At 43.6% G+C, this 26,300-nt stretch overlaps 1 protein-coding gene across 3 annotated transcripts in view; it reads right to left on the reverse strand.

The window, feature by feature from the left end:
* LHPP (phospholysine phosphohistidine inorganic pyrophosphate phosphatase) overlaps positions 1 to 25,870 on the reverse strand; it is an 88,876-nt gene extending 63,006 nt beyond the window's left edge. For 2 of the 3 annotated variants that reach the window (XR_008577972.1, XM_054832875.1), the window contains exons 1-5: positions 25,743 to 25,865; positions 12,338 to 12,525; positions 11,488 to 11,641; positions 7,774 to 7,837; positions 6,505 to 6,597 (exon numbers count right to left, since the gene is read on the reverse strand). Coding sequence is in view for 2 of the 3 variants with exons in the window: in XM_054832875.1 (XP_054688850.1) it covers positions 6,505 to 6,597; positions 7,774 to 7,837; positions 11,488 to 11,641; positions 12,338 to 12,525; positions 25,743 to 25,858 (615 nt within the window). In the remaining variant the exon portion in view is untranslated. Of the gene's footprint in view, positions 1 to 6,504; positions 6,598 to 7,773; positions 7,838 to 11,487; positions 11,642 to 12,337; positions 12,526 to 25,742 lie in introns of all 3 variants that reach the window. The other variant, XM_054832873.1, reaches the window with a different exon arrangement.
* Between the last annotated feature and the right edge of the window lie 430 nt (positions 25,871 to 26,300).

Here is a 26,300-nt window from a genome sequence, read left to right on the forward strand (position 1 = left end):
GCTTCAGAGCCACCAGATGATGAAGGGCTCAGTTTTCTTCATCCTGTCATTACTGGACCATTTTGTGCTCACAGAAAAAAAAGTGCTCCTAATAAGATGCTTCCCCTGGAAATAGTTCACCTTTCCTTACCATTCCTCCAAACAAGCAATCCAGCAGGACATGGGGAAAAAATGATGGGTTAATTTTAAGCAATTAATAAATAAAGGGCGTATACACAGATGAGGAAAACAGAATAATCCCACTGTTACACAGAGAGCTGCACAGAACCTGGCAGCACCATTCCCAGCCAACCACCATTACCAATTTCCACCCAAGCTGCTTTATTTAATCATTCTCAACCACTGGCTTTAATAGTTTCTAATCCCTTCATCTTATAAAATTCCTCCCAACACCCCCCCGCGGGGGAGAGGGAACAGGCGGCAGGGGGACACCGGGAGCAGACCTGCCCTGCACCACCCGCACACCCTTGCTCAGCCTGAACCCAGACATCCAGGATGAGATTTCTCAAATAAAGCACATTTCAATCCTGGATTCTCAAAACCTTAAAAATTAATTTCCTCTGAAAACAAGTAAGGGCAGAGCGGGGCAGCCCACCAAGCACTCGCTTGCTCGCTGGGGCTGTATTTTACCCCATCCAGGCAAGTTTTTCTGCAAGACGCCCGGCAGCTCTGCAAGTGCAGCTGCAGATGAGCAGCGATGCCTGTCCAGGCCAGCTTGTGGCATACGCATACAAAAATGTACTCCAGCCCCCGGGGATTTCACAGATTTACTATCGGTGAAGGGCAATAATCACTAAAGGAGGAGCAATTATTCCCAAATCATTTAGGATTTAAAAAATCATTGGCAAGAAGATAGAGGTCAAAAGGTGCACTGTCAAGGGAAATAAAAAAACTCTACCTGTCAAACCTGGGTTTAACTTCCTCTCTGACTGCAATATGGTAAGAAGAGAGAGAAAGATATAAAACTGAAAGGTCACATACCCACTGAAAGCAAGAATTAAAAGATCCCCATTCGTGTTCAGATTTTATACAGGGATCACACCATTAATCTGTTCAATTATTCTGTGGAAGTTACTTTTTTTAGATCGGTTAAAAATTTACTAAAAAGAAGGGCAAAAAGCAGTGAGACAGCCTCTCTGGTTTTAAGACAAATCATCAAATGATTAAAATGGGCATAATTTATATTTTCCTAAATCGTATAGCAGGTGAGAGATGGTACATGTGGTTGTACATATGTAGTAAATAAAGCACACGTGTGCCAACGCCGAGTGAAGCCTCTTGGAGTCCCCATCAAATCCAACCCAGATGGGCAGCGATAATGGAGGGAATGAACATGACCTCCAAGAATTTGGGGCTGGGAAAGCACAATATAATCCCTGCTGGACAAATGTCTGTGGCACAGAAATCACCATCACCATCAGCAATCTTACTGGTGGTGTCTGGTCCACGGAGCCAGAGCTGAATGGAGCTGGGGACTGACTCCTCTTATCCACAGAAGAAGCCAACACTAATGAGCCTTCAGAGATGCTTCAGAAAGTGGTGAATGGGAACCTCAGGTATTTTTTGCCTGCAAGCAGGGTTTTAGTATTCACTAAAATCACAGAAAAATGTTTAATCAGAAAAGGAATTATGGAGTAAGAAAATGAAGCAGAAAGACAACAATTTCTGTACTACCCAGCCATGCTCGTGTTGCAACGCAGCGGTTACTAGGACAAGCTCAGGTACAGTACTTGGAGGCTGAAGTCTACGGAGGATGCACACGAAGAGATGCACAGAAGGAAGACTGCAAACTTCTACAGAATATTTAACCCAGGGAATGTTTCTAGAGTCAAACATATTTAAGCCTAAGCAGATTTTTGCTACAGGTTTAACAACCTTAATCAAGCTAAATGCACCAGGGACATGATGAAACAAAGCTTATACACAAAATCTGGATTAATGTATTAAACCCCTTTTTACAAGAAATGCATTTCCTTTTCTCCTTATTCTCCTTGGCCCAGCTGGCAATCTCCTAGGCTCCAGGATCCTGTATTACTGTTAATTATGTTTCTATCTTGGAACCACCAGCCATGCAAATGCCAAAGATGCAAAGGGCATCGCATGTGGCCTTTGACCTGGGAGAAACTGTACAACAAGCCGGGTGAAACAAAGAAATACGTCACACCTCCAGGGCAGATTTCCAAAGGCTGCAGGGCCAGCCAGGTTTCAATACGCTTTCAGCAGGACTCGAAGCTTGAAACTTCACTCTTCTTTCTGAGATGGAAAATCTTCCCCTTTCGTGGCCAGGGAGGGGACACCGGTGTGGTGGCAGATCCTCCGTGCCACTCTCGGGGTGACCTCCCTCTGCTCTCACGCGCCACTAACTCCCACCTGAGACTTGCAGGTGGCAGAAATGGAAATTGGTTAACTACCAGTAGTTTATGCACTCCAGTATGACCTGCCATAACTCCCATTAAAGCAGGACAATTTGCTACAGAGAGAACTTTTTATGATTATATAAAACTACCGGAACCTTAACATTATCTAGGTTTTATTGTAAAGCTGTAAAAATCACCCACTGTTACAGCTGCCTTAAAACATATGAATTAGGCATTTCAGTAACCTTTAAGATGTGTTATTCTTTGTCATATTACTGAATCATAAGATAGGTCTGGTTAGCTCTAAGAGGTTTAAATTTCCAATCTATTAAAGTAATACCAGCAATCTGTTATTTCTAGGCCATTGAGGAAAGGTTAAAATGAAAATTGGACATTGGGGAGTTCCTCCTATTCTAAGTGCAGGTTGAAAACATCTCAGCAGCAGAAGGCAAAGTCAGGGTCTTGGCAAGAAGCAGTTATCAAGGGAAACAACTGGTGATAACTTTATTGATTAAAGCAGCTTGAGAAATTTAAGATTTGCCACTGTCTAGAATTATTGTGGTGAGACAGCTTTATTAAAAAGGTATTTTTCATTAAAAGTCAGGTGAAAGAAAATTGTAGTATGTTTTTCAAAAGCACAGATCATCTAAAATGGTTTAATGATGGAGTGGATTAAATGCATTCTACAGGCTGAATAAATTAGCGGCAAACATTTTATAAAAGTAAAGGCAAGTAAAACCAGTCCTTGTCATGTCATTACAAATGCAGAGAAGTAAAGCTCATTCAGGAGACAGATTAAAACGTAATATACAGTGCATTACCAAGGAACTCACTGAACTGCAGATACTGAGTTTTTACTATTACGTATGATGAACTAAAACAACCTACAAATCCTTCTCAAAAGAACATTAAAGTTGCAAGGTCAAGCACTCTAAAATTAGGAAAATATGTTAGAATAAGGTAGTTTGCTCTGCTGTAATTTGTTCCTCCTGTGCATGTGCATCATGATCCAGGTTTTAACTCCAGCAGCATGGACTGTTTTTCCCATAGTCAAAGCATGGAGTGCCTGGCGCCGTTGTGCAGCGGTGTCTACTGTGCTCCTCCTTGATAGGCACATACTCCCTGCATCTCGAATCTCTCTGAACACAAGAAATTACACCTACAGACTAGACATACAACTACAACAAATTGATGGCATTTAACACTAGAAACTACATGGAAAAAAAAATCTGTGTCAAAATATAAAGTTAGTAGCACTATGAATATCCAGCAAATAGCAGAGAGTGAATAAATAGTAGTCTCTGCTGGGGACTATTACTGCTTTTCCGTACTAAAAACAAATCTTCCTGAAGTCGATGGGAACTGCTCACTGAGGCTCACCCTATGGGACCATTTGCTGGCTTGGTGATGCATTAAATCAAATTTCGTTCCCTGAAGCAAAGTTTTTGAGACAGGAGTCCTGGTGTCCTGTCGCATCCCTTTAATGATACCTTCCCTCGGTGCCACGGGCTGACACGGTCTTGGCATACTGTGAAAAACAACGTCTGAGGACAAGCACACCATCCTGCCTATGGAAAAGGCAATGCCACTACTCAAGAATAGAAAACCCAAAAAGAGCTCTTCCCTCCTGCACACCGTTTGTTTCTAATACGAGTAGAAAGGAAACACAAACCTTACTGCATCTGATTTAGACAAACAGTATCCAAGAGCTGAGTTCTGTGAGCTGTGGTTTTGTTCTTTGTTCTTTTTTCCAGCTACTTTTTCCTCAAATGCCATTCTGTGTCTGAAATGGATTTTTTGGTTTGTTGGTTGGATGAATGGATTGAATAATTGCCGTGGCTGTACCTGGGATATTACGTTCAGGCTGAGCTACCTTGCTCCTGGGAAGATATCGACAAACTGAAGGGAGTACGGAAAAGAGCACTGCAGTGGGTGAGGGTGCAGAGGGACCGAATCACAAGGGAAGCTGCTGAGAGCTAACCACACAATTTTAGTAAGAGACAACTACTGTAATGATAACAAATCTAGAGATAATTGGAGGGAGAAAATATCCAGGAAAGCAAGCTGTTATTTTGGTTGTTACCTGGAGTAAAACTAGAAATAAGGAGATGGAGTTTAAAAGGGAAGCATCCCGATGAATCTCAGAAAAAGCTGCCCGCCCACAAAATCTACTCAGCTGTGCACGCAGTCCCTAGGGTACTTAGAGAAGCCCGGTTGTTTGGCTCACTGAAAACTACTCCGGACAAAACATTAATAAGCGTGAAGCAGGGAACACTCCTGCACGGGGAAGGAGATGGATGAGATGGCCTACTAGGTCTTTTCCATCTCCCCACTCTATAATAAAGTAAAACCCAAGCATATACTGAATTACAGGGCCATAATTTCATCTCCACACTCTCGGGACCTACAAGCCACCCAAACTTCACTCCTGTTGTTTATAATGTCACCAAAACCCCCTGATGGAATTATTACCTTGTAATTCACTGATGTCTGTGAGACATCTCATACTCATCCTTATGTCCTGTGTGACATAACAACAAATCAATAAAAAGGATCTGGGCACAACTACAGAGAGGGGAAGAAATCGGCTGCACTAAGTAAGCAGAGAGCATCACACATTCAGCGTGTTTCTGGAAAGTGTGATGAATCCAATAACACAGGAGGAGTTTTTGGGTCAGTCAGTGCTTGCTGTTCACCTAAATTAGAAAATATTTTACTTCTGCCTTTCCCTTTTACTAAAAAAAGGTAGCTAGTGTGACACCAAAGGAAATAAATAACATTTTGGCTACAATTCCACCATGCTGCAGCCTCCAGTCGCCAAGCGGACTGCCAGGCATTGGGGCACCTCTCATCTTGTGAGGCACAACATTGTCCACAATTCCTTGGGGAACCTAACTTTTATTCTTTTGTATTGTTTTCTTTAGCCTCCAAATAAAGGAATTTTGCAACAGAAGTGCATGTTCTTTTGAACTATATGGTTTGGGAGGAAGTTGAATAAGAAAGCACAATACAACAGTAAAAGTAGAAGGAGAAACTGCAGTAGAGAATGGAGGGATAGATGGAAGACTCTAAATTGGGTAGAGGTATGGATGGCACAAGTCAGAGCAAAGAGAGACAGACAGGAATGAAAAGGGAAACAGCAGGCAGTCAAAAAGAACCCTCAAAAAAGCAGAGAAAATGTCATGCCTGTCAGGAGGGTAAGAAGTATGCATACAGAAGAAGACATTCAACAGGTCCCCACTTGCGAGCATTTCCCCTCTTGGCTGTCAGTCCTCTTTTGTCTGCTTCACTTTATTTGATAGAATGGTATCCTGGTTTCAGCTGGGATAGAGTTAATTTTCTTCCTGGCAGCAGGTATAGTGCTGTGTTTTGGACTTAGGATGAGAATAACGTTGGTAACACACTGATGGTTTGGGCGTTGCTGGGCGGTGTTTATGCCAAGTCAAGGACTTTTCAGCTTCTCACACCTCCCTGCCAGCCAGGAGGCTGGGGGTGCCCAAGGAGCTGGGAGGGGACACGGCCAGGACAGCTGGCCCAGCTGGCAAAAGGGCTGTTCCATAGCATATGATGTCATGCTCCATATATAACTGGGGGGAACTGGCTGGGGGCTGGGACTGCAGCTCATGAACTGTCTGGGCATCAGTGGTCTGCAGGTGGTGAGCAATTTTGCTGTGCATCACTTGTTTTGTATATTCTATTATTATTATTATTATCTTCCTTTTCTGTTATATTAAACTGTCTTTGTCTCAACCCACAAGTTTTACTTTTTTTCCCCCAATTCTCTCCCCCATCCCACTGAGCCGGGGGGAGCGAGCAAACGAACAGCTGTGGGGTTGTTCTAGCTGCCTGCTGGCTAAACCACAGCAAATGCGTAAACATGGAGGGGGGTTCCCCCTGAAACATTTTTTCAACATTTTTTTTTCTCTTTTTTTTTTTTAATATTTCATAGGAAGATCCTGAATATAAATATTTCTTTGCACCATATATAACACACTGGATCCGGAAAAAAATATTTGTATATCCACCCAGAGTTTACCACCTCCTCCTGGCTACAGCTACTTCTATAACTTTCATGAATGACAGGAAACAAAAAAAAAAGAAAAAAGCATCACTGGGCATAACTACATGGCGCAATGAGAAACCTTACCTGCTGTGGTGGAACTCCCATTTCTGCTAAGGCTGACTCAAAAAACATTTTTGCTGGTTTTCCCACTACCTCAGCTTGAACATCACAAGCATACTGGAAAAAAAAGAAGAGAAGGACACACAAAAAGTGCTGATCAGAAAAGGATTTCTTCAACTCCATAACTCCAGTCAACTGTATAAAAAATATGTGATTATTGATTTTTGCCCTTAAATGACACAATGGATTAGTGGGTGAAGGTGAATATTGGAGAATTTGGGTAACAGAAATGTTGAATGTTCTCTGGCAGGAGAAAGTCCTCCTGAAACATCTCAGGTTACAAACCTGTTACATTCTCCATCACGAGAGCAGTCTTCAGACTCAGTCCTAATATCACTCATTTTTGTAAGAGCATCATTCTTAGAGAAATAGCAAATATCCTTCATATGAAATGATCAAAAGTACTAGAGGACCTTAAAAGATGTAGAGGGTTTCTTCAACCACCTGGCATATTTTTAATGATTCAAGGAACCAGCCAGATTTGAAAAGTTTTATTTTCCTGCAACTAAATATCAGTACTGTGCTGAAAAAGGTGTTTCTAGCTTGTTCCTAGACAACCAGAAGCCTGAACTTATCTGCGAGGCAACAACTCTCCCCAAAACTCACATAGATACAAAACAATGTGCAGCAAGCATACATTATATCCACTATCTTCTGTGCTTATATACTACCCTACTTTGCTTTATTCTCTGCATTCACTATTTTTTTTTTAATATCTCTGCAAGCCTATAAAAGGGAGAATAATGACTCTCTCCTTCTCTCACCCTTAGGTTGGCTTATCTATTGGGTTCCAGTTCTGCACAGACTTAATCAGGCTTAAAACCAGGATTGCACTTAAGTATCTTGCTGAATAAGGGCCTTTTGCTGGAAACGGTTAAGGGCGAGGGCTGCGTTAACAATGCTACACCGAATGTAAAACGGACCTTCAGTTTTTCTTGGGTATTTTACAGACAACATTCCAAGGTTTTCTTTTCTGACTCCTTCTTTCAAGGACCTCACTTCCAATAAAGGTGCCACAATAGCAAAAGTTTATTTTAAAAAAAGAAAAAATGAACGAAGCCAGAAAAAAAGAATAATGAATCCATCTGTCTTTAGAATGCAGCAAATGAGTTTCAAGCTGTGGAAACTTCCTCCACCAAGGTGAGTAATTACAGAAGACAACCCATATTTATACCAGTTACTCTTTTAACAAGGTGCACAGAGCGAGTAAGCATAATGCAAGCTATAAAATACCTCTAATGCCTTCATATATGCTCCAACATCAAGTTTCAGACCATCGGTTTCTTTATAGTAGCGTCTGGAAATGAAAGTGATAAAGTTCCAATGAAATGGCAGTTAAATACAAAGAAACCACATTTTATTATTTCTGTGCCTAAATAGATGTCCATATGGCTTCAACAAAAAGTCAAGTCATCAGAAACTCTGGAGCCTTAATTTAACACCAGGAATTAAGTAAAGGACGGGCTCAGTACCGTGCAGTGCTGGGGAAAAGATCTCAGACCGGATGCCCATCTGGCATCTGGGACAAAACTCCACTGGTTCAAAGGGATTTCAGCTAGCTTATATCAAGGATGAACTTGGCCTGTGTTTTATTGCACAGAGTACTAGCTGCTCAAAGGACAGCAGTTACATTACTCTTCCTTTAATCAGTGACAGAGAGCCCTTGGCAGATAGGAGATGAGGGCTGGCACCAACCAGCAGCTGTAACACCTTCTTCGGTGTATCTGGAAGGGGACCCCAGGCAGCTGACCAGCATTACTTGTCACCAGCCTCCCACATGAGGAAAGCCAGGACTCTTGTTTATCAGGGTGAAGAAAGCCCTCCAAGGTAAATTTTGTTGCTTCTAGAAATGTTCCTATTGCCATGGAGCTCACTGAATTTGTTAGTATCTTTACAGTGTTTTTCTGGAATAGCAATTCCCACTAACACAGGTCTTCCAAGTTCTCCTGATCAGAGCAAAGACAGGTTTCTGTATGACAGGAAAAAAAAGGTAGGATGAGCAGTCAGTTAAGATTTTATGCCTTATCCTTCTGCCATTTTCGATTATTCAGCACAGCCTCCCTTTAAAATGACCACTTGACCTTTGCTAGAACAGCCATTAACCTTCTATAGTCTAGCGTAAACAGCTTAATTTTCTGACAGTGGCATGACAGAAGAAATTACAAAGCCAATTCCCACTCTCAGCCCAAAACAGATGCTAAATGTAAATCACTCCATTTTCAGGAGGAGGGCATTCTGCTTCAGTGACTCTGACACTTTCGTTTTCTATGGAATGAACTAAAACTTCAACCAAAATCAACCTACTTGCCCAAGGTAGACACCTTGTTAAGGTCCATCCAATTACACTGATTCTGCATGTTAAAAACACAGTTGGCTTGTGGCTGGGTTTTGTACATGGCCCTTTGCATCAACAAGGCTTCTCTAATTAGGTGAACAATTAATCCAATTATAATCTCCCTTCTTTGAGTCCAAGAACTTACCTACCAGCGTAACTCATTCAGTAATTCCTGCAAAACTCAAATTCACAGTATCTAAATGATCAATTGTAAAAAAAAAAAAAAAAAAAGAAAAAATGCTCATGGTGAAAACTGAGCTCAGAATATCAAAAAATGGATATTTTTAAATGAAAAATAACCCTTCAAAAAATAACAGCAGGTCTGCTTTAGAGCTGTCTACAACAGTGAATGAGTAAATAAATATGTACCTTTATACGCACAGGGTACAGAGACATTTCCGCCCTGCTCACGTTGCAAATCTTAAGCAAAGGTTGATTCTATTTTTCATTTTGAAAGATGGTATTACGTTAACATAAAACTTGGCTATTTTACGTACATTAGCCATTATACTGTTGGCTCAACATTTTCTTCTTATCCTTCTAACTGGGAAACAGCACAGATTTTTCACCTGTATTGTAGGATCAGAGCATGTGAGTGTCACATAGGGCAACACAATGGATTTAACTGCTCCTTCCCGCTGATAAGTTCTACCCAGCTGGATCAATAACCCACAAACTAAGAAGGGTTTTCATGCCCATTACGGTCTATTGAACCACTGAAAAAAGTTGTCACTACAGTCTTCTCAAGCTAAACATGCATAGTCTTTTTGAAGCCCATATATCATACAACAGATAAGAATAACTCCTTCCAGGCCATTGGGATTTGTCATTATTCAGCCCTGGCATTAATAACGTCCTGTTTAAAATCTCAGACCACAACTAACTGAATTGTTTTTAGGAAAATATTCAAATTCCCTGACTAGATTTTTCCTGCATGCGAAAACAGGAGGTTAAAATTTTCCTTTAACATTCAGAGAATAATTAAAAATATCTTTTGATATTCAAATTATCAAAACAATTGATCTATCAGTTCAAAAGCACAGTTGTGTTTGCAGGCCTTCGTCATAGACACCAGGCCAGCTCTTTCTCATATATCCTTGGGCTCTCCCCTTAAGCCTTCTCAGCCACCATGCTCTGCTCACAGCCAGAGGAACATCCATCCCCATCCCCAATATACTACAGGTAGAGTTTGCACATTGCAGCTGCTTTCAAAAAATGCTAGGATTTCTATATTAGCAAATAAAAACTCTCTTGGCTTCTTATTCCTGATGTATAGCAATTTCCAAGCCGCCCATGTGAAAGCGCTCCCTTACATAGGACGTTTTCATACATATGAATCAACCTGTAGAGATGCTAATGCCAACTTTCACACATGGCATCTTTAAGTACCACCCAAATAGCAAGGAGGCATTTACGTGCCACAGGCCATTAGCCACATCCATTATCACATCTCAACCACTACGAATGTGGGCAGGATTTGAACCTGGAAGAAGAAACCTGGCTGACTGTTGGCTAAAACTGAGAATTTTTGGACCACCTGATCCTCCTCAGCACTAGTAACTTCAGGATGCTGAAAGATCGAACTGCATCACAAATCCACACCAACAGCCTTTTATCCAAGCACAGCCTGTTGGATTTATTTTTTTGTTTGTTTGGGGTTTCTTTCACTATTAAAAATCATTTCTTTTCAGTTCAGATGGGAACTCATGGCTATAGGCAGCAGTTAAATCATCAGTTCTCATCTCAGATCTTGCAGGGGCAAAGACAAAAAGACAAGCAGTAGCTATAATCCTACTGGCCTCCTGCAATACTCACACACATCAAAATTGAAACTCTCCGTGATTTCTATGGGTTTTTTAAGAGGCTCTCAGACTTGCTCTTAGAGCAACAAAAGTCCTCTTCCCAGTGGCTTAGAAAACTACAGCTATTTAATCCTCCCACCTGCAAATGTATGGATTGTTTCACCAAGGTCTAGCTCACACTTGAACACTGATTTTGAAGGGCTGGAGGCTGGCATTTGCTGTGCTTACACAGCTGGGCATGTCCCGGTTCTCTAAAGGCTGCTACAATTCCTCCTCAGGAGAGCAGCTATATCTCTTACCCTCTAGCACTCGCTATAACACATCCATACAACTGCTTATGCTGCACCATCTACAGAAAAAAGACCACCAACAGCTGAAATTCAAAAGATGCCTCACCCAGAGATCCTACTGATGATATTTTCAAAGTCAACCGGAGGATTCAGCATGGCAAATTCAGTGACTTCCAGTGCCCTTTGAATCCTGCATCGGCACAGGGCTGAACTGTGGCTCACAGGGAGCATCCATACCACGTCCTTTTACAGACCTATTTCAGTGTAATCACCTCAGTTTTCCCTTACACAGACTACAAGTGACTCAGGACATGAGGCCAAGTTAGGTGACTGAATTATCGACAGAGGATCCTTCATTAACAGATACCTGAGCAGATCAGTCTCCCAGTCCAGACGCGTAGATTAACTGCTTGGTAGTGTCAATGCCCACACCGATATCTGGCCTCCATAAGTACAAAGATAATAGGCAAAATTAAAAAATATAGAGACTAGAAGGAGAAACAAACAGTGCTTAACTCACCCTCTGCCAAGGGAGATCAAAACAGGCTTCTCCATCCCAATCAGAACTTGGAAAGCTTCGTTAAGGTTTGCATAGGTGAAATTTTCTGCTGCGTCTCCGATAACCACACAGTTTGGGTTTGTTTTATCAATCTCAGCAAATTCAGGGACAAGATCTACAGAAGGAGGTAAAAAAAAATAAAATCCACAAATCTCTTACCACTTCAGATCCCATTGGAACTGACAGTTTTCCCAGATTTGTGTTTCCCTTCATTCATTCCCCAACACATTAAAAAGAAAAATCTAAGTCTGAATCAACTGTTCTTCAGATCCCTTCTATTCCTGCCTCGATCCTGCTATCCATCTGTCCGACAACAAAGAGCAAAACAAATCATTTCCTACCCTTGCCTTCGCTCCCACCACCCACTCTCAGTTATATCTCAGCTCATTATATCCAGGCACCTAGACCAGAGGCAGACACCTGGGTAGTTGAATGAAAACGTGTAATAGCAAGGGCAGAATCCACCTCCTTTCTCCATACCCACACTCTACAGAAGAAAACACTTAAACTTAAAACCTCTGCCATGTTAACAAAGGCAATGTAATATCCTGCACAAGACCTCACCTATCTCCTACTCTGTCGTTAAGCAGCAGACTCCTCTGTGCACTTGCTGACCCTCAGCACAACTCTGCCTTCCCTGTACCACTGCCACAATGCAGATCTCGCTCAGGCCAGAGTCTCATGACTAAGGAAGAAGTTTTTCCCTGTAGGAAAACAACAGCTGGGAGCACTTCCCCCCACGAGCTATGGGAATTCACTGCTCTATCGCTAATGCCCACATCTCCCTGGGCTGTCCCTCCACGTGTCCCACCATTGTGCACGAGCAAGTGTGGCCTCAAGCTGCGCTCCTTCAAAATGCGGCAGGCTGCTGGTGCTGGGGCAGTGACTTCGGCCACGGAGATGTCAAAGCCCATGCCCTGGAGCTTCTTCACGAACTTCTCCCGGGTCGCTTGGGTTTCATTAGTGCAGAACCGCAGCTTCAGACCAGATGCTTTGATCCTGTTGAGTAAAAGCAGCGGAGGGGTTAACTGGATGTAGAAAAGAAGCTAAGGGTATCAGCTTTGCTGTCCCACACCTAACTTGGATAATTACAATAAAAATGCAAAGATGAAACGCCAGAATCGTGACAAGACACACCTAAATATTGATGCTGGGCACTACAACCGCAGTCTTCATGTGCGGAGCCCCTGCCATAGCATGCAGCTGCCCTTCTGGAGCAGAGAGCTAAGCTCAGCATGGCAGACCAGGTGATGCCTATCTTCCTCAGGATACCACAGCCTGTCTGGCACACGCTCCCTCCACACACCAAAAAACCCCAAATCCAGTTCTTTATCTTTAAAACAGTCCATGGATGTAGACTCACATGAACTGACAGCACTGCACTGCCCCGTGTGCAGTACCTGGTGCGATAACACTGGCTATCAGTATTTTAACGTGGCTCTTCACCTTTCCACTTACTGATAACCTGCTGCAGTGATCTGCTGGAGGTAACAGCAAGGCTTTGCACTTCTGCACACTCCGGGTAAGAAGCCAGCTATTGGCATCACGCTCCAAGAATGATGCTTCTATTAACACAGGGGTGGATTCCGTCACATTTATCATTTAATCTCTCATAAAACACCTGTGCTGTTACCTGGTGGGTAATCCTGAAAAATACTGTACTTCAACTGATTCAATAATAAATGTTTACAGGTAAACGGCTTCTCAAGGGAAGAAAACATGGCCCCAAGCGCCCAGAGCCAAGGACACAGCTCCTGTGGATCGGTACTCTGCAAACTCGTGCAAGTCCTCTGCCTCTGACCCACTTTGTTTCCTGACCCAAGCTGTGGTGACCTACTGGGGATGTCATGAAAAGGCCTCTCCTCCAAGGATGAGTTGTCAGCTGTCAGAGGACCAATGTATTTCAAAGTGGCCGTGGAAAATCAGAAGCATTTAAAATGTATCACTTTTTTTTTTTTAAATATTTGTTCTGGATTCCTTTTCTAGGGAAGATGACCCCAACCTGTCGGTGTAAACACCGAAATCAAGATAATGCATCCCATGGCGAACTTTCCATCAAAGGATTCTTAGAAATCCGGTCCTGACCAAAAGAGTCCCTTCTGCCCATTGAAACTGCACGCCAGTGTCGTCTTCAATAACGCAGGTGATTCATTTCTTTCTTATTATTTGTCTTTCCTAATCATAGGTATGTGAATTATCAATTACACTTAGTGGTTAATTGCCCTTCATAAAGATAGCTTTTCTATTTTAAATTAGGCAGTTAATATATTGTAACTAATAGCATCCACTTGTACATTATAAATATATCTTCATTGATTGGAGCAGTGAATGTGAGATTCACTCACAAGTTAATGAAGCAATTGAGTGAAGAAGTGCAGGGTATACCCAGGGAATAATTATTGTTAATGAATTATGATGTGACCTTCTCAGAACAATGAACAATTGGTGTGACAGTGGGATGACAGTATTCCACATCTGTTATTCGAAACACGGTTTCAGCTGTAGTTAAAAAGCAAAGCAGTGTAATTTGGATACATAACAAACTTTAATAGAGTGTGCTGTGGTTAAAAAAATCTTATTCTAAATGCAAAGCCTATCTGCACACTCTTCGGAAAAAAAATCCCGTGATTCACAACTGCCTGGAAGCAGATATTTGTTGAATAAGAATCTATTCTTTCTCTTCCTGAAGGTCAATGAAATGAGTCCAGGAACACTAACCACCAACTCGCACAGGCAAACAAACGTGCCCTCACGGGTCAGCTTGGTGCAAGCAAAGACTCAGTGTTCCTATACTACAAATTTAACTTCCTTCTCAGAATTTTAGATGAAAAACAGAGCTACACTTCTGAAAGGCATGACCACAGTCCGGACACATCCTGGGCCACTTTACACCTTCGTGGCCACCAGCAATTACCACCTCAACAAACGAGCTCGGTAAATGCCTAGTATCAGGTGAGGTCTACAAAGAGTTAAGCCAAACTGGTCAGAAAATGAGAGTCCTCTGCTGAAACATGAAAGGGATTCTTAAAAATATCCTGGAACACTAAACAAAAGAAAAATCATCAAGAACTCCAGAGAAGACTTATTTCTACAAATATACCTTTTCAATGAAAAGCTGCCTTTTCCTTCCAAGTTAGCATCTCTAGAAAGATCCTCTGCTAGGTCTCTGCCAAATCCTTGTACGATACAGTCACTCACTGGTACGTGCATGACTATACACACACCAGGACAAATCCATTCCTCGATGGAATGGGTTACTGCAATTTCTATTGCCAGCAAGTGTGAGGGTGTTAGAAGAAGAATAAAGAACAAAATTTGTAACATGATGCACGGTGACTGTGAGCAGACCCTGCAGGCCAGCACACATCAGCAAACAACTTATTAACTTGGAGCTTAAATAATCAGCGAGAGCTTTTAACAACAGTTCTCCATTGCGGGGTGAAACCCTGGCTCTACTCGTGTTTACAGCAAAACTCTCCCTCAGTTTTCATGGTCAGGTTTGGCAGAGGGAGGAACTGAAAGAGACGGCTTGAAGGTCTCTGCGTAACAGAGGGAAGGTGCTTTGCACAGCGAGTCTATACTGCACGGGGAGCACTGCTGCTAAACTGCCCAGCTTAACAGGAAACCTCGAGCTACTGAGTGACCCAGCCACCAGTGTTCACATTTTAAGAAGTACATGCGGAGCAAGTTACTGCAATTTCTACTGCCAGCAAGCGTGGGGGTGTTAGCAGAAGAATAAAGAACAAAATTTGTAATGTGATGCCTTATGAGATAAAGACGAAGGGATTAGACACCTGCAAGTACAGAAGAATGAGGCAACAGCAGATGAAATACACAACATACATTTTATCAAGATCTCCAGCGTATTACAGATTTATCAGCATCTATATTACAGAAGCACAGGCACACCCAGGAAATCCAGTCAATCGGGGCTTCAGCCGACCTCCATACATCGTGGCAATGATAAAGATCCCAGTCAGACTCCAGAAGCACCAGAAATCAATCCTGATTAGAGCGCAAGCCAAGCACGCGGGCAGGCAGCACTACGCTCCACGCTGCAGGGACTCTGCATGGTCCAGGTAGCTGCGTGCATCCCGAGGCCGCCTCTTGCTCCCCCTGTTCGGGGCCGTCAACAGGCTCACCGTCAGACAAATCCGCTCCGTTTCCAACACGACTGCTCACACCACTCCTAACACCCACAAGCAGGAACAGGGAAACTTGAACTTCACCTGCATGTGGGGAGTTGGGCATGAAGGGAGAGCAGCTTCCGACCTTTCGGGGTGTCACAAGTGGCAAACTCGGCTAAAGGCACCCCCGTGGCAAATGAAACTTGTTGGAGCCCCTCTCAGACGGGATGGCCGAGTGTGCAGGGCAGCAGGGAGCAGACGAACAGTGCAATCGCACCCCTCCAGCTGCACACCGCACAGGCTCTCCTGCCAGCACTGGCTGCCCGGGGAGCTGCCACAGCACACAGGAGCTGAAGCAAAGGTGCAAGTCACAGAAGAAACTTCCAAGCTCAAAATTGTAAGCGGACAGATGAGTGCAGAACTAACACACCAACAGGTGGGTAAGGAGACTTTTTCTAAGCCTTACCAGAGGAGGCATTTAAACCCACTCCGGACTGAAACAACCACTTCATCACCCAAACAATCCCTAAATCTAGAACTGGGGCACCCACCTGGCTCTGGGCATGCCGTGAGCACATGTATATGGGAAAGATGGAAATGAGGTTTTTAATTTCAGCCCTGAGCTGCCCCTCACGCTACGCCAGCTCTTTGAACTGACCTTTACCTCGTTCTGCCGGAGCAGGACACGACGCTGAGTGACAATGTCCCACAATGCAATTACCGTGCGTCAGATGAGCCGGTCCCTTACAAATCACCTCGAACTTTACACATCTGCTGGCTGTCAGCATCTGCCAGGTTCACTCACCCGAAAATAATGAAAAAAACTCTCATTATTGTTCCATAACAGGTAAAGTGTTAGGACAATTATTAGACATCCTGACTGACCTTGTGCAGACTTAACCAACTGCCCTTGCCAACCTTTACGGGCAGCCTTTGCGCAGATAAAACACAAAAACTATTCTTTTAGATGATGTAAAGTTTGTGACAGTGGTAAGAAAAGAAATGGCCATGGGATGTAGGCTGGAAGCCATCACTCCTTAAATTCACATTGTCCTGCACATGGCAGAAGCAACTAAGGACACGGTATAAGGCTAAACTTCAGACTTTGGCCACTCTTTTGCAGTGGAGGTTTTTCCTAACAGGGGAATGGAAGGAGAGTCCTGCCCGCAACCGGCAGGTCCTGTGCAGAAGGGCAGGGGGACAGAAAGCGAAATCCTGGGAGAGGCAAGAAGCTTGAGCTTGGCGACTGTCCAATGCCAACTTCAACGGGGTTTGGAAGAGCGCTTGTTATGAGATTTTCAGAACTGGCTTTTTATCCTGCTTTTGTGTTGTTGGTTTTTTTTTTTTAAAGTGGTTTAGTGTTTTGTTTTTTTTTTAATTTAAAAGAAAAATGTGCTAAGCACTTATGCTATTTGACTCTTTTGCATCAGCGAACAAATACCAGTATGCTTCAGTGTAAACTTGTCAGCACTCTAATACCATCTCTGAAACACGGGGAAATAACAGTGCCAGAGAGTTATCCATCTGCGACCAAACAATACAGTAAAACCAGGACTCATGCAGCAATGCTGTCCTCCCACCTGGGAAGGGCAGAAAAGAGCAGAAATTGATTGCCCTCTGCAAGGGCCAGGGCGCTGGTGCTACAAGTACAACATCTCCTGTCAAGAGGAGATGAAACCAAGCCAAGAAGAAACATAACGGTCAAAAGTAGAAATGATTTGCCTAGAAGAAAAAGTTTGAAAAGAGCAGAAATTTAGACCACTTCTTTAGCCTGCCTGGCTGATGGGGAACCACAGTGCATGATGTGGGTTTAGCCAGCATCTAAAAAAACCAAACTCAAAATGACGAATTAAAATGGGTTTTGCAACAAGAGATCTGTACTAGTTCTCAACAGTCTGTGTAACAGTGGTTAAAATCTCATCCAGACCACAAAACAGTGAGTGACCATGACAAAGGGAAGTATCAAAATCTTCTGTGCCTTCAGACACTGCTGGCAGCAGGCAACAGGATGTTTTTCCATTGTCTACAAAAGCCTCCCTGGCTGGCCCTGCCACTGCTGAGGAGTAATTAACCTAGCAAGTCACACACCACTCTACACAGAGGGCAAAACCCTTTTTCTAGCCCCTGCAATGAACAGGTTACGTCTTGGTGTCAGACTATGTTACATTTAGGAATTAATGCAAATCCTGGGCCTGATCTTGCAGGCTTTTCCCAGGAGAACCTCCCACTGCCGGAGCAGCACACACACCTGAGAAGAGGACGCAAAAGGGTTTTCCAGCTCAGCGCTGGCTGAAAGCTATAACCCCTTGTGGGGTCCAGCTGTGGAAATGCCTCTGTGGGGGGAATCCACTCGCTCTGCTTTACATGCCCCCTGCTTAAAAAGTGCATTTGCAGCAATAATGTATTATATTTTCTCCGTGAATGGGCATTCATGCTATGTTAGTAGCTATTTCAGTAGCAAGCATTTTTCACCTTTAATTTCAGCTTCTGAAACAACAACAAACAAAATCACTCTTTCAAAAGTCTGAAGGAGACCAGCCATAAAAGCCCTTGTGCATCCTTAGTTCACGCAGCCAACTTTTACAGCACAAGCCTCTCCCAATTCCAGAGAAACACTGAACCTCCCGGTGTTTTGCTTAACAGTGAGATGAGATCAGAGGACTGCGAATGAAACCCCGTGCATGCTCCTGTGAGACAGTGACTTTGGCTTGCTTTCTATCCCAGTGTCCAAACCTTTACATTCCTGATTTCTTCCACCCTCACAGTAAGTCCAAACTGCTTAAATCTTGCTGTCGCATCTCTGATGCTACTTTTGTCCCCTGATCTCATGGTGTTTCCATTCACTGATGTCCTGTCATTGGTCCTGAGTATAGCCGAGCTCATTAAAACTCCTGTTCTCTGGTGGTCCAGCTTTCTGCTCCATATAGCAAGGCTGGCCTGACAAATCCTTACGTACGGCACTTTTTGGCCCTGCTCCCCCTTGCATTCTTGTGTCTGAAACTCATCTCATCTCATGAGCACAATTTCCTCCCCAGACCCATATGGCTCCCCTCTGTCTATATATAGAAGAGGATAATTTGGAGGGAATCCAAAGGAGGGATTGCAAAAGGGATTAAAAAAATAGGAGGGCATTACTTTGGACAGGAATGAAGGTAAATTAACAGGCACATATGAAGGAGCCACAAGAAAAGAGGCCAATGTTATTTAAGGGTTGGCAAGGGTGAAATAAGAAAGGGTACCATTATAAAACTAAAGAGTCTGGAAACACCGCTTTGAGACACTGTTTGGCAGTAAAAACTGATAAATCACTAAATTATTGTTCAAAGTAAACCTCTGAAAACATACCAACACCTTTATTTACATATTTCAATCATCCTGATTTTTTCAGAGATAGAAATAAATACTGGAACTTGCACATTAAAGCCATCAAACAGACAAACTCCGTCTTGCCCTGAATTTTCTGCAAAGGCTGCCTCTCTCTGACACACCAAATACAGCTGAACACCAGAATTACTGAACAAAATACTTGATACCATAAATTATATTCCACCTGCCTGAACAGAAGGGTGGACAACAGATTTGTAGACAACAATAAACCACAACAGCGAAATCTAGAATTAAGTATTTAATAAAAATAATACATGCTTTTGACGTGAATCTGCAGAAAGGAAGCACAAAGCAGAAAAATCTTTCTGATCCATTATGTTCAGTAACAAGACACGTTTGATCACTGCAGATTACCAAATTAGCTTAAAGTCTGACACCTAGCAGTCCCAAACTTTAACCACACTGCAGGAACTGAATCAGGGCTTCCCACCTCCTCTTGTAGTGGCTGCCCGATTGTTGTAACGCAGCAACACAATACTGAGTATGATTCAAACACATGGGTGTATTTTGCAACAAAAGTAAACTCTGGTAGACTTTAAATACTTAGTTACTCTCTACTTTGGAGCTGTCAAAAAACCCCTGAACTTTGGGGATTCAGTTAGCATAAACAGGTCTGGAATACACTTATTTGCATTAAGCAAAACATTTTTATAGACAATATAATGAATCACAGTCCAATAGCTTTCATTCTGTGCTAAAAGCAGTTGGGGGGGGGGGATTGCCTCTGAAGCTACTAATTATGCCATTAAAATTTCAGTCAAAACCAAGTTATCTTTGTCACTGTTGAATTCTTACTTTGTATACAAACAGCACCTGTTTGTAAATAATGAATTTTATTTCTCGGAAAAAGAAAGTAAATTGCCAAAAGGTTTCAATTAGCCTATTTTATAGAGAAAGAATTCACTTTCACATGCTCTGCTTACCTACTTTAGAAAGTACCATACTATGTAATTGCAATAGTTCAAAGACCAAGCTGCGTTCCAACAAAACATGATGTGTTTTTAATCTGGAAGCAATCCACAGCTACTTCCAGTGCATCACTTGCAAAGACAGCATGGAATCTGAATGGTGATCCTGCTGAGGATATACAAAGAATTAGACTCGATTCTAAGATTCCAGACCAAGTTCACCAAACATGAAAGATGAGGAAAAAAAAACTACTACAGCAGAGGTAAACTGCAACAAGTCTCAAGTTCTAAAGCACAGAAAGAGGTACCGCGCTGCTCATCCACTTCAGGGATTTATCAGTATTTCTACAAGGTAGTGGACGAACAAGTACCATTAGGTATCAAGTACAGTGAACAAGTATCAATGTAGCATCTTCTGTTATTCTTTATCGGTAAAAATTTGTACAGCACATAGTCATGCCAATGGACAGTAAGTAGCTCAAGACCCTAGAGGTTAATGACATTTAAATTCCAAAAGTGTAAGCACTGACACATGCAAGTTACGTAGACAGCACCTGGAGTACCCACAACTTCAGGGACCCAGATCTTTTTAAAATAATAATGAACACTGCTGATTAGGAAAACAAATATGGGTTAGGAAGGTCCACTGCTCTCAGAAAACTGAGGTCACAGCTAACGTTACAGACTAGAGTGGAGCTGTGACAGCTCTGCACCCACTGAAGATCAATTCCTGGATCTTTCTGGCTCTGCCAGTGAACAGCTACATGACTATACAGAACTGCTTCATCTTTCTGTGTCTCTGCTGCTTCAGAAAGGGCAGGTTACAACAAAGATTTCCTACTCCTTGTCCCACGCACACTTTCAGATGGCTCTTTGTAAACTCACACTGTCCCACCCAAACCCCCGCACGCTGAATTGCTTTACGGTTCCAGTTCCGCTTGTCCTCCTCACAATCTTCGCCTTGTTAGACTCTCCAGGTATTTTATTTTAACACGACCGTCCAGCTGCTCCACAGCCTCCATGCTCCCCAGATTTCCGTTGCTCATTTAAAGGACTCTGTTGAAAGTTGTGCTAACAGATGCACTATACTGGCCAAACAACAGGATGTTGTAAATGTCCAACCACTGTGTGCTTTTCATATGGATATGCTAATGGGCACACTATCAGCACACAGCTGTAAATGCAAATAACAGAGCAGAGGCTGAGCATCTTTTATGGATGTTTAACCACCTTCTGTCTTGTAAGAGACCAGCTCCCTGCTATTTGTTAAGATAAAACGCGAATAGCTCACCTCGTGTCAATGCTGTGTAAATCAATTAAGACAATAACAGGTCAGTACAGAGGCACTGTTAAGGCTGGCTCCAGAAGAAGCCTTAAAGTCACCGATAGGCTTTCTGATCTTGTCCACGTGCTTTCTGATCTGCTCCACAGTCCCTGCCAGTTAACGGTGCGCACTCAGAAGATATGTGTTTTATTTAACTCTGTTATAAGGATTTTTTAAAACAACAAATTTATGCCACAGCAAACTAAACAATGAAGAAATGTTACGGGTTAAAAGTTCTGAAGGGTCAAATTATCTTACCAAGCTGCTTTGGGATTTTCCAGTCATCCACCACTTCAATATCCCCACCTAAAGCTAACAATAACAGTCCCCGGTAGATTTAATGACATTCCTGGCACCCTGACTTTGGGGTTAAACCTGAGGTGCCAGTGCCCTTAGGCACGTGGGTGCCTGTCTGCCATAGTCTTGACAAGTAACAGAAAGGATCCAGATTCACCTTATTCTTACTTGAGCACAGAAGGATGCTCTGTACAACAACTACTTCTATGGTTCATCCTTTCGGCCTCCGATCCACCAATTCCCTTGCAGCATACTGAATCCTAATATATTTCACAGGTAACATTTATCAGAGATGCAGGAACATTAGCAATAAATAAAGCATTCCCAGCTGTAACAGTGTTTCATCACAAGTTATACCAACTTGGATAGTGACTACTGATGCTTTCCTCAGGAGGGTCTCTATGGCACTGGGAAGTGCACTACTGAATGTCATCTTGGTCAGGATGTTCCAGTGTCCGTCAGCTGCTTTGGTCATTTTTCCCACTCCATCTGACTGTACTGCTAGCTAAAAACAAACAAACAAGAGAGAACCACCCCCCTGCAGCCATCATAAATATAAACCGGGTCAAACTCTGCTGGCAGAAATTACATTGCTACTCTCTCGAATACTAACTCAAATAACTGCATAGCAGAATTTGGCTGAAAACAAAAAAAAAATAATGCAGCTAATATAGTTTTAAGGGGTTGAAATGGCTTCAGTCATACGAGACCAATCACAAATGGAAATGTTTATTTATGATTTTTATTGGTGTGTACTATATGTTATTACATGAAGTTAATTGCTGTAATGGTGTGGGAGATGATGTAGCATGATAATCTGAAGTGAACAGGTCAGCCATCATATTAGGAGAGTCCATATCTGCAGTGTGAATTATCAAAATGGCATTTAAGACTCCTATTGGACATACATATGAACTAAAAGGTTTTAGACATTTCTTTTAGCAAAAGATCATATCAATTTGAATTAGTTATAAAGTTCCTAGCTATCTGCAATTATGACTTTTTAATTGATACAAAAATGAATTAATTAAAAAAAGAGCTGCTTTTAGCTTTAATCCATCTGGTTGAAACCACTGAGCTGTACTATGACGCAGACACAAATATTAATGACCAACTGGCAATAGGATAATGAGTCAATAAAGATTTTAAACAGTGTGAGCTAGAACAATTATCAACCTAATAGGCAGATAAATAAGGCTACTTGACTTTACCCAAGGAAAATGATCATTCTTAACCACTTACATTGAATGACCTGAACAAAATGTTTTGTTTTTTTTAACTTCCTGGCACTTTTCCATACTCACTTCTGCTGTCCCCAATTCCACAGCTATGACCACCACTTCTCCATCGCTTATTGGTATGAAACTCCTCGGAGCCCATGCATGCTAAAAACAACCTTCACACTCCCAGCACACTCCCTAGGAAACAAGCCTTGTGCACAGAGCTGCAGAGAAGCCCCACGGCAGCCCACAAAGCAGTGCAACGCACCACCTCCCCACGCAACATGCTGGATGCAGCACGGCGGACGTATCGGAGCCGTGTAGTCCCCGGCTGACGCTCATTAGATCCTGCCCAAACAGACTGACTTTCCCATGGCATCTCCAAACCCACCTGAAAGACCCTTGCAGCCCCCTCCAGGTCAGACAAGCAGACAGGTCGGATTAGCCGCCGAGTCACAGAAACCCCTAACAATGAACAAGGGCTTAGACACTTCCAGTATTTCCAGAGAAAGCCCGTAATATCTTACATTTAGCCCAAGGCCAGAGTTTTACTCTTGTTTCATTGGCATATTTCTGACATTGCCATAAGTTAAATTGCAGTTTATGTTGCCTCTTATGGGAGGTTTCAGCAAATGCAGTGACAAAAGTTATTTAATAACAGCCTGCAACCTGATGGAAAATAAAGTTTAAAAACCTAGAAGAAACAAAAGAAAGTATGTCAAAAGCATCTGGGGAACCATGATGCAGATATTATTGAATATGTCCTGTTTTTTAAAGGAATGATCTGATCTCTGACAGTAATTATGTTGTTGTTGTTATTTATGTTTGTTTCGGCCGCACCTGGAGGCCTCAGCTAGGATCTGGGCTGCCCTGTGCCACACACTGCACAAACTTGGTGTATGCAACTGTGCCAGCAGAAGTTGGCAAGAAATCAGAGGAGGGTGGTAAGACGCGTTCTTTTAGAACGTGGAGAGCAGGAGAAGACTCTCCTTCACCGACAGACCAGCTGGCACAGGCATCAGCCCCTGCCTCAGTGGGAAGCAATATTACCAGGAGGATTTGAGTGAGACAAGAAGGAAAGCCAGGGAAGTTTAATCCTGGCTAAGGCCGCCCAGGCAGAGCCTGCCCCTTTGCAGTCAGCAAATAGGCTGCTCTACACACCCAGGGGAAAACAAATGCTTTCGTTTTGCTACAAGCCTTTTCTCTCAAGGTGTCTCTTGAATCCTGAGCTTGTAGCATAGCTACGGAAAGGCACGAGAACAGAAAACACACTGACATATCACGTAAAGGGGATATGGAGGAATGGAAACAAAAGTCTTATGTGATCCCATGGAAAAACCACATGCCACGGGATTTCAATACCATGTCTTTATAAAAGCTGCTTTTCCCTCTGCCTAATTTCACCAAATACCCTTGGAGTGCTGCTCTCTCATCAGCTGTCCTGGCACCTGCAGCTCCTCCCGGCCAGCTGAGCACCACAAATGGGCCAAGAGCCTCAATAACCCTTAAACTTGCTTGAAACACTGCTTTCTGACAGCACCGGAAACTCTGATCCTGTAGACGAAACAGACAATTCGTCTGATGACACTTTATGTGCCTGCTACATGTATTTCAAGAAATATGAGCAAAGATATCATTAAAAAAATCCAACAAAAAAGCAGCAAAGACTTCTTTTGTTACCAGTGCACCTGGGCCTTCTCCAGTTCTGCTTCTTCCATGGTAGTTCCATCAACATTTCGGCATGTATTTAACTACATTCATAAGATTAATTTTAGCAATTTAAATATTTCTTCCTGCATATTTCCCTGCTCAATAAAGCACTTGCCACAAGTGTGTCCGTGCTGGGTGGCCCCAAAGGACAAAAGCCGCAGAGGTGCTGTCAATGCTTCACACAGGTTGAGTATTTTGACATTTAAAATATTTCTCATGGGGTACATGCAGCAGCACTTGCCACGTGAAACAGATCTAGATTTTCTGCAGCTGGTTAGTGAAACATCACACAGATCAAAAAGGCTCTTCTGGAAGCGAACAACCTCCTCCAGTGACACAGACCCACCAATCAATACCTGCCTTTAAGCACAGACAATCCTGTGGCCATTGCTCTCCCCCCAGCCCCATCCTGCTCCTCTGGTCAAGCAGGGCCCATGCAGATACACTGGCAAGTCAAGCTAGTTAGCTGAAGTTAGTTAAGTTAAATAAATGAAATTGCTGTCTGTTTAGCAGCAGTTACTTAGCCTATGTTAACATTACCCAGCTAAAAGCAAGGGAGTTCACTACCTGCGGGCACTGCCAAGTAACTTGCCGTGACAGTACTTTGCTTTTGAGTCACTTAACCTGGGCAATCATTAACTGCAGCGCTGAAATTCTCCATTTCTGCTGGGCTGCAAGTTCTCCACAAGAAGTCCCAGCTAATCTGACAGCAAAGCTAATCAATTTACAGAAGCACCATGCCAGTGCAGACAATATTTTAAAAATGATTACCAGGGAACATGCCAGACCTCTTATATATTGCCTGCTCCTGCTACATGTGCAGCAAGAACAGTAAATACAAAATCAGGCGGGATGGGATCTGTCCCATTGCTCCAGGCTCCTTTCACCATCAGCCCAGGGACAGCAGATTCCCAAACTCAGCAGACTCCCTCACAGCTTAAACAAGCCCAAAAGACACCCAGGTGAACCAAAACGTTCACGTTCCACCCCGTCCCACTGAACTTTGCGCAGCAAACCGGGGGGCTGCACAGCGTTTTAAACCCCGATCCCCGCTGGCCTTTAGGTGTTGTTCCAAAGCTCAGGGCTAGCCCCACACCGTACGTTTTGGGGCGCCAGGCCCGCACCGCCATGTTCTGGGGTGCCCCCCACCCCAGACGGCCCCTCACGCCGCCAACCCCGCCTCGGCCGCCTCCTCCTCCCCCAACCGCGGGGGGCCGTGCTCCACCGAGCCCCTGGCACCCACCTGCGCACCGCCTCCACCGAACCGGCAATAGGCACCCCACCATCCCCGCCGCTGTCGTAGAGGACCCCGCTGATATCCAGCAGCAGCCCCCGCACCGCCCGCGCCCAGGCCGCCATCGCCCTCCCACCCGCCCCGCCGAGCCGCGGGCGCTGCTGGGAAATGTAGTCCGGGATTAACACTGCCGCCTCGAGCGGCTCCTTCCTTCCCCGCACCGCCTCGTCTCTAATTTATTAATTTTTTTTTTTTTTTAAAAACACCCGAGGCAGGTGGACGCACGGACCAAGTTGGGTTTTCCCAAGGTGATCGCAGAACCATCTTCGACAGTGGCAAGCGCCCGGCGTCTCCCTCCATCTGCCAAAACGACGTCTCCTCTCCACAAGTTCAGCGAGCGGCCTCTGCGCCTGGGCTGCCCACTGCCCACTGCCCGGCGAACGGCTCGGCAAACACCATCCGCAATAAAAAAGCAGCCCGGCGAGCCAGCGAGCGCCAGGGCTCGTTCCCTGTTTCACGATCAACTCCCTCAGACATCGCGGCCCCAGGGAAAAACCCTCCATCCTC

This window comes from Grus americana, chromosome 7 (assembly GCF_028858705.1).
Source record: "Grus americana isolate bGruAme1 chromosome 7, bGruAme1.mat, whole genome shotgun sequence".
Taxonomy (NCBI): domain Eukaryota; kingdom Metazoa; phylum Chordata; class Aves; order Gruiformes; family Gruidae; genus Grus; species Grus americana.